The sequence below is a fragment of the Procambarus clarkii genome, chromosome 49, assembly GCF_040958095.1.
Source record: "Procambarus clarkii isolate CNS0578487 chromosome 49, FALCON_Pclarkii_2.0, whole genome shotgun sequence".
NCBI lineage: Eukaryota > Metazoa > Arthropoda > Malacostraca > Decapoda > Cambaridae > Procambarus > Procambarus clarkii.
In genome coordinates, this window is record NC_091198.1 from 12,914,437 (window position 1) to 12,923,438 (window position 9,002).

At 48.8% G+C, this 9,002-nt stretch overlaps 1 protein-coding gene across 1 annotated transcript in view; it reads right to left on the bottom strand.

The window, feature by feature from the left end:
- Window positions 1-7,885, bottom strand: part of LOC123763237 (macrophage mannose receptor 1) — a 105,058-nt gene extending 97,173 nt beyond the window's left edge. Inside the window, exons 1-6 of the mRNA XM_069302989.1 lie at window positions 7,782-7,885; window positions 4,742-4,911; window positions 4,475-4,605; window positions 4,246-4,355; window positions 3,627-3,688; window positions 3,198-3,353 (exon numbers count right to left, since the gene is read on the bottom strand). Of these exons, the coding sequence (XP_069159090.1) occupies window positions 3,198-3,353; window positions 3,627-3,688; window positions 4,246-4,355; window positions 4,475-4,605; window positions 4,742-4,911; window positions 7,782-7,869 (717 nt within the window). The 5' untranslated portion in view covers window positions 7,870-7,885. The remainder of the gene's footprint in view (window positions 1-3,197; window positions 3,354-3,626; window positions 3,689-4,245; window positions 4,356-4,474; window positions 4,606-4,741; window positions 4,912-7,781) is intronic.
- Window positions 7,886-9,002: the final 1,117 nt, after the last annotated feature.

The following is a 9,002-nucleotide window of genomic DNA, read 5'->3' on the forward strand; positions in this document are numbered from 1 at the left end:
GAAAACAAATATACAACAAACAGAAAGAAAAGCACAATGGCAAAACACGACAAAAAGCATGAACCCAGACCGGGTCACGCCAACAGCCTGAAGGGCACTCAACACTACACAAACAAGCACACAAACAGCATCATAAAAACATAGAACCACAAAGCATAACATAAGAACATGACATCCACAACCAGACACACACACTAACCAATCCCCGGACCGCACAGGAACTGGACACACACACACAAACCCACAACCACAAACCGGAGCACGCAGGAACTGGGAAACAAACCCGCCCCACCCACACACACACACCCGACCCGCACCCCACAACCATGCACACAAATGGAAACAACCCACAATACACATAGCAATCATGAGCGAGGAATACATTTCTCAGAGACAGGAATATATTTCTCAGGGAACGAATCCCAAGGATACCGCCGCTTATAGGCCTCCGAAATCAAATACTCCATGTCGGTTGGGGGACGATCCCCCTGCCACCGTGGGCCCTGCATAAACTCGGGAACCTCCAGATCAGGCGGAAACGGCCACTCCTGAAGCTCACCGACGCAAGTCGCATAACGAGGCTGGGGAGCGCAAGCCACGTCCTTCGAGGTAGCAGACGACACCGATGAAGCGTACGAGGGCTGCCGAGACGGCTGCGTCGCCGTACGCACAGGAGCAGGGGACAATCGACGAGATGGTAACGCCTCCACCGAGACCGCAGGAGACACTGAAGAGATGGCCGGAGACGGAAGAGGCGTCGAGACCGCAGTCGATGAAACGGGGACCGAGGAAGGGGTTACAGAACCTCCAGAGCGAGCAGTCTTTTTCAACAGCATCACCAGGCCAACCTGCTCACCACGAACCTCAGCAGGGGGAACCACCCCCACGAAGAACCGGAGCCATCCGAGGCAGGCAACGCACCCGAAGCAGGAACCGCAGACACCATATCTGAAGTGGAGGCCGAAACACCAGCACTGGCATCCTCAGGCAAATGCACCTCCGCCATCACCGTAGTATGGCGGTGATGGCGGTGATTATTTTCTACCACAACGTAACCGGAGCCACCCCTCCGTCGCCGGCAGATCCACAAGCGTCGAAATCGCCAACGTCAGCACACGCTGAAGACGAACACCGGGAACGCTTAGGCTCTGGCCGCACATCATCAGACCCGGAGGCTAACTCAGAGACACGCGCAACACAAGCCGGGCGAACCGATGCACGTCGCAGAGCGGCAGCATCCTCAACCACATGGGGCACCAGGCCAGGCACAGGAGGAATCGCCGGATCCATCCCCATCACTCAGCACAGCCGGAACAGACGGCAAGGGTGCAGGGACAGGGTCAGACGCAGCAGAGGACGAACTGGAAGACGGGGGAATCGAGCAGAAGGCAGTCCGAAGAACCCCAGGGACGAAATCAGGACGATCACCATGCGACGACACAACCTCTTGAGGAGAGGCGACAACAACAGGGGGCGCACCAGGCGGCGCAACAGGAGACACAGGGGGCACATCTGCAGCTGAAGAGATGTACACATCCACCGAATCCTCCTCCACAGGAAGCGGTGGAAAATCCTCCTCACTGAAGAGGTTCACGGGTGCAACGGCAGGCGCAGAACAGTCAGCAGCCTGATGGCCCAAGAGGCCACAACAATAACACGTCCGAGGCTGGCGGGCGTAAAACACCCGAACGTTGTAACCCAGAAGACGCACAGAGGACGGAATATCTTCCAGGAGCCTCATGCCCAGGGTGCGAATGTTAGTCCTCACACCCTTAAGTGGACTGGAAGACACCACGTTCACCCGCACACTAACCACTGCGCCAAACCGGCCGAAGTACCACCGTAGCAGACCCTTCGGAAACTCCAATGGAGCCCCATGCACACTGACGTAAGTGAGGGCACCACTCCGATCAGAGAGTGACACAGTGCCCGCATCATCTGGCAGGGGTAATGTCCGCCCCTCGTATCGACGGAGAAAGACGCGATACGCCAATTCCTCTGTGAACTTCAATATCGCTCGACGTGCCATCACCAGCTCGACTCCATAAATGTTTATCACAGGGATATGAAGCAACTCACACACTAGTGCTATCTCTGGGTACCTCTGCCCGGCCGGAAAATTCGAGGCCCACAGACTGAGCCCGCAGTACAGGGGGGAGGGGGACCCCCATCGTGAACTCCACGTCAGCACAGGCAGGCAGAGACACACCCGCCCCCAATCGGCCAAATTGGTAAACAACACCAACAGCCGGAGCGCCGAGGCAACACGTCTGTCCCCTACCGAAGCTAGGGCCAGACTCCAGGGACTAGGGAATTGATATTTGATTCCTATTGTCTTAGGAAATCAAATACCCTTTGTATGACACCTAATAGTCTTTCGACTCACATTCGGGGATCCCGAGAATGATTCTGGAGCAGAACAGAAATGGTTAGGCACATTTCCTTTCAACTTATGGCCCTGTTCACCTATCAATGAATAGGTACCCGGGAGTCAAGCATAGAGCGTAATCTGGCCATTAAGTCGACGTTTGGTTCATCCCACAGTGCCAGGACTGCTGGAGGAAACTGGCGCACTAGATACTCAGAGTAATCGCCAAAGCTGGAGTGTTTAAGCAAACTTGAGCGTTTAAGCAAGCTTGAGTGGTTAAGCAAGCTTTGCATCTCACTCATTCAAAATTTGAGAGTAGGTTGAGGATGTTGCACCCCCGTGGGCAGCTTAAGCGTTCACTTTACCGGTCGAAATTCATCTGTCTAGTTCCAGCTGTCCTGAGGAACAGTTTTGGGGTAAGGGATCTATCAGGAGAAGCGGAAAGTTATTACGACTATAGAGCACTTAAAAGGGGTCAGGATAAGATATTAGGGATGGGACAGGGGTTGGGAGGAATGGTGCCCAACCAATTGGACGGTCGGGGATTGAACGCCGACCAGCATGAAGCGAGACCGTCACTCTACCATTCAGAACAAGTGGCTGGGGACAACTTCGGAGGGAACCAGCTACTAGTTGGCTCGATTAGTCTTGCCTAAAATGAATATACTATTACAAAAGGAAACAATAATTTATGCTTCTTGATGAGAAGAGTGGAAGTTTACAGAGGAGGAAGATTGGAGGCAGCAGGAGCATCGGAACCATTAACCGCACGATCATCATTATCATCAACAAGAGCAGGGGGGATAAAACCCCTGGTTGAGCAGCCTACCTCCTCCGTCAGACCAATCCAGACGTTGTCGTGAAGGTCCGCTGCCAGGTCTGTGGCCATCTGCTGCTCTGTCAGCGTCACGATGCTCAGCAGGGAGCCGCCCTCTATCTTGCACTCAATCAGGCCGTCGTGCCACGAGTCTACGAACTCCGATTTCTGCCGTGACAAGTACTCTGAATAAGTGATGGAGCAGACGACAAGTGCATATAACAGATAAATGCATTATGGAGCAGCAGGGTGGTGCATATAAGAGATACATGCATTAAAGCGCAGCAGAGTTGTTCACATAACAGATAAATCCATTATAGAGCAGCAGAGAGGTGCATACAACGGAGATGAGTGATTTATAGAGTGCCAGTTATTACTCTTTCTCTCTCTCTCTCTCTCTCTCTCTCTCTCTCTCTCTCTCTCTCTCTCTCTCTCTCTCACCTTGTAACAATAGTTGTCCATCTCGTCCCAGCCGTCATCGTAGTCACAGGGTGGCGGGATAGCTGTGTGAAGGTCCAGACAATTATTACTCACAGGGACCTCTCAACATGCTGCTGTAGTGTCCTTACCAACATCTTAAAATTAACTACAATACGATGTATTGTACTCCCATGACACAGGTAATGTAGAGGACACTCTGGAGTACATGTAATACAATACAAAATTGTTTCCTTATACAACAACACGAATACAATACATGAGTGAGAAGCTCTCTCATCTCCGACCTCCCGTCACATCACTGATTGTATCTATATATATGTGTGTGCTGTGAACTATGAACACTCACGGTGGTATATGGCACCATCAGTGTTGCCAGACTAGAGATCAACACCTTGTGATGCATAGAGAGTTCAAGTTCGACGGCGGGAATTATCAGGGGAAAGCACTAAGCCATTACGATTATATAGCACTTGGAAGAAGTCTGGATAAGGATTAGGGATGGGACGGGAGCGAAGGAATGGTGCCCAGCCACTAGGACGGTCGGGGATTGAACGCCAACCTGCATGAAGCGAGACCGTCGCTCTACCGTCCACACCAAGACGAAGCCAAGCACACTCACTGATGTTTCGGTGGCAGGTGAACTTGAGCTGTTGTGAGCAGTCCTGCTTGATCAGTTTGCCGTTCAGGGTGAAAGCGGCGCAATTCCCCTCCCCCGTGTCCTCAAACGCCCTGTCCACACAAAACATGTATTACGTCGTATTGAACCACTGTACAAGATATAGAGCACTACATCCCATATTGATAACAGGAATATGAAACAAAAGAGGTGCAAGTTCATGTCCACTCACGTCACGGAAGTGTCGACATCCACTCCAATTTCTATCCATTTCCAGGTGTCGTCGACCAGTTGAGCGCCGACCCACATGTAGGCGTCCTGGCCGACGTCTCCAGTCTCCGCCACGGCGCCCACCAGCCAGTCCTGTGACATAGACCTACCTTGAGGCATGTATGCAACCCCAAATGCAGCGACTCATTTGGTAAGGACCACGCAGATATATATATTTGCACAATTTATAAGATAAATGACATAAACGGAAGTAAGAGTGGGTACTGACACGCATAGCGGCGCTGCCGACAATGGCCAGGTCGCCACCGTGGGCCCTGCAGTACGACCTGGCGTCTGTGAACGACCTGGAGTGACCTCTGTTGTGGATGAGGTAACACTGGTCAATGCCGCCTCGCTGCTGCCACTCAACGGGGCACCGGGCCACCATCTTGCCCACACCTGCCGGCACAGCAACATGTTAGTGGTGGTGGTTCACCTTACTGTTAGGTTAGGTTCGGGCAATTTAGTACGTTAGTTTAGTGACGGTGGGAACGTCCTGGAGTGATGCCACAGGTTCTCTTATTGTTGATAAAATATTTTCCAGATGACTTTATGACTCGCTATAGGCTTATAGAGCTATGGAACAGCCTACCCGACGAAATATAAATAGGCCAAAACTCTCTGCTCCAAATGGAAAAGATCATCAGGCCAAATGCGGGACCTTTGACAAGCCGCCGGCTTCCTGTCCTCTTCGAAGCCACTAGAGTTAGTAGCTCTAAGGTAAATTCAGGTAAATTCTCTCTGCGTAACTTTAAAAATGTGATCCTCCAGCTCCCGGTCCCCAACCACAGTACAAATGTTGATCAAACGTACAAAAAATGAACTGTTTGACCATCACAAAAACGTTCAGGCTTTTAATGACTGAATTAGCCCATATTGCATTCTAAAACTATGGACACGTAACTGAAGAACGTTGTCTAACCAGTCCAAGCAAACCTAGGCCTAATGTACGCTGTCTTAGGCCTAATATAGCACGTGTATATGCTATATTAGGCCTAGGAATGTTCACGTTTGGGTTCTACATTATTAATTGTGCACAACGGGAACATTTAGGGTCCGTCATTACATTCGTGTACGACCATATAGTTGATGTGTTATTTTATGCAGGTTATATACCAGGCGGTGTTTACCTGTAAACCCACCAGGCAGTGTTTACCTGTAAACCCACCAGGCGGTGTTTACCTGTAAACCCACCAGGCGGTGTTTACCTGTAAACCCACCAGGCGGTGTTTTCCTGTAAACCCACCAGGCGGTGTTTACCTGTAAACCCACCAGGCGGTGTTTACCTGTAAACCCACTAGGCGGTGTTTACCTGTAAACCCACCAGGCGGTGTTTACCTGTAAACCCACCAGACAGTGTTTACCTGTAAACCCACCAGACGGTGTTTACCTGTAACCCCACCAGACGGTGTTTACCTGTAACCCCACCAGGCGCAGTGTTTACCTGTAAACCCACCAGGCGGTGTTTACCTGTAAACCCACCAGGCGGTGTTTACCTGTAAACCCACCAGGCGGTGTTTACCTGTAAACCCACCAGGCAGTGTTTACCTGTAAACCCACCAGGCGGTGTTTACCTGTAAACCCACCAGGCGGTGTTTACCTGTAACCCCACCAGGCGGTGTTTACCTGTAACCCCACCAGGCGGTGTTTACCTGTAACCCCACCAGGCGGTGTTTACCTGTAAACCCACCAGGTAGTGTTTACCTGTAAACCCACCAGGCGGTGTTTACCTGTAAACCCACCAGGCAGTGTTTACCTGTAAACCCACCAGGCGGTGTTTACCTGTAACCCCACCAGGCGGTGTTTACCTGTAACCCCACCAGGCGGTGTTTACCTGTAAACCCACCAGGCGGTGTTTACCTGTAAACCCACCAGGTAGTGTGTACCCGTAAACCCACCAGGCAGGTGTATATGTAAACCCACCAGACAGTGTATACCTGTAAACCAAAGCTAAGACACTAGTGCACCAAAGTACGTGGTTATTCCCCTCTCAATAAACCAAAGTTTACTAATAATAGTATACAATTAACTCAGCTTGGCCAGAGGATTCTATTGGTGGGTTGGGGAAGTGAGGATTAGTCTCCGTGTTAAACACATTTTGGGGATTATGTTTCTGGTCTGAAGAGACGTTGGAAGGAAAACATGATAGTTTGCTTGTGTAGTTGGCTGGATCCCTCGTTACCACAGGTTCACCCGCAGTCAGTGTCATAGGCTCCCTTATTATAAGATTAGTCCCCCCACCCCCCGGCATCAAAATTGGTTTGCTTGCCGTCAACACAGGTTCACACTGCTGCTCCTGCTTCTAATGCTGCTGGTGTCTACTCTATTTCCTGTTCGTCTTGTCCTCTCCAATACTTTGGCGAAACTGGCCGTACACTGAATGACAGACTTAAAGAACACAAAAGAAGTGTTAAATCTGCAGACACAATGCTCTCTTCTGTCATGTTAGGGATTCTAATCATCCTATTGATTGGTCTTCCTCCAAAATAATCTTTCCTGCCTCTACTCTACAAAGATGCCGTCTTGTTGAGTCGGCTCTAATGCACAACATACCCAATATAAATTTTAGTCCTGGCTTTGTTGCTGTTGACTCTTCCCTTTCACAGTATATACTCAAATGTTATAAATTTTCTAACAAACATGACCTAACATAAACTTATCTTTCATTTATCTTTGTTTCTCATTCCTTCTTTTTTTCTTTCCCTTGTTTCTCTTACGATCACCCTTTTTTATTCCTATTACTACCTCCTTTATTACACCTTACCTTTCGTACCTATTACCTTGCTTTTTCTTTCTCTAGGATTTTCTTCTCCTCACCTCTCTCTTGCCTATTTATTGCCTTCGCCTCCTTCCTTCATCATAGTCGACTTGAGAATCGTTCAGGACGGACCGAAACGTCGTCGTCCCTTCACTCTCTAGTGTGTGGTTCGGTCAACAAATTTCAGCCACGTTATTGTGACTCCTCGTCTGAATATTTAAAACCATATTTTCAGATGGAACCAATATTCTTCCTCAAGGTCCTGTGCAAAATGTTCAATACAATATTGAAACATTGTATAGTGTACCGTGAGAGAGGATCTAACATCCGAAAATTTGGTTTTAAATACACCTAATAAATTAGGTTACAGGATTGGCCAGACTGATAAAGAACCTGTACCACATTAGGCTGTGACCACCCACGGTATTAACATGATGTATTGAATTTACACACCAACAAATTTACAAAACCCGGTATACTTTGCTGTATATAAGCAGTAAATGCCTCTCACCATTGTGGCATAGAAGAAGGAGGAGAATGAGAAGCGTGGGAGTTATGTTGATCATGAGGGCCATAAAGGAGCCTGGCAATGTACACATGGTCGTGGTCCGAGCCCTCCGCCTGCTGCCTCGCTACTGACGCTAGTCACGCCTCTCTATCACCTTCGTCACCTTTGACCACTTCACAACCAAACGTGATTGTGTCACTTTCCCTCGACGGTTTGGTGAGTGTTGCCATATATGACAGTTGGTGAATGTTGTCGTATATGACAGTTGGTGAGTGTTGCCATACATGACAGTTGGTGAGTGTTGCCATATATGACAGTTGGTGAATGTTGTCGTATATGACAGTTGGTGAGTGTTGCCATACATGACAGTTGGTGAGTGTTGCCATATATGACAGTTGGTGAATGTTGTCGTATATGGGAGTTGGTGAGTGTTGCCATACATGACAGTTGGTGAGTGTTGCCATATATGACAGTTGGTGAATGTTGTCGTATATGGGAGTTGGTGAGTGTTGCCATACATGACAGTTGGTGAGTGTTGCCATATATGACAGTTGGTGAATGTTGTCGTATATGGGAGTTGGTGAGTGTTGCCATACATGACAGTTGGTGAGTGTTGCCATATATGACAGTTGGTGAATGTTGTCGTATATGACAGTTGGTGAGTGTTGCCATACATGACAGTTGGTGAGTGTTGCCATATATGACAGTTGGTGAATGTTGTCGTATATGGGAGTTGGTGAGTGTTGCCATACATGACAGTTGGTGAGTGTTGCCATATATGACAGTTGGTGAATGTTGTCGTATATGACAGTTGGTGAGTGTTGCCATACATGACAGTTGGTGAGTGTTGCCATATATGACAGTTGGTGAATGTTGTCGTATATGGGAGTTGGTGAGTGTTGCCATACATGACAGTTGGTGAGTGTTGCCATATATGACAGTTGGTGAATGTTGTCGTATATGACAGTTGGTGAGTGTTGCCATACATGACAGTTGGTGAGTGTTGCCATATATGACAGTTGGTGAATGTTGTCGTATATGGGAGTTGGTGAGTGTTGCCATACATGACAGTTGGTGAGTGTTGCCATATATGACAGTTGGTGAATGTTGTCGTATATGGAAGTTGGTGAGTGTTGCCATACATGACAGTTGGTGAGTGTTGCCATACATGACAGTTGGTGAATGTTGTCGTATATGGGAGTTGGTGAGTGTTGCCGTACATGA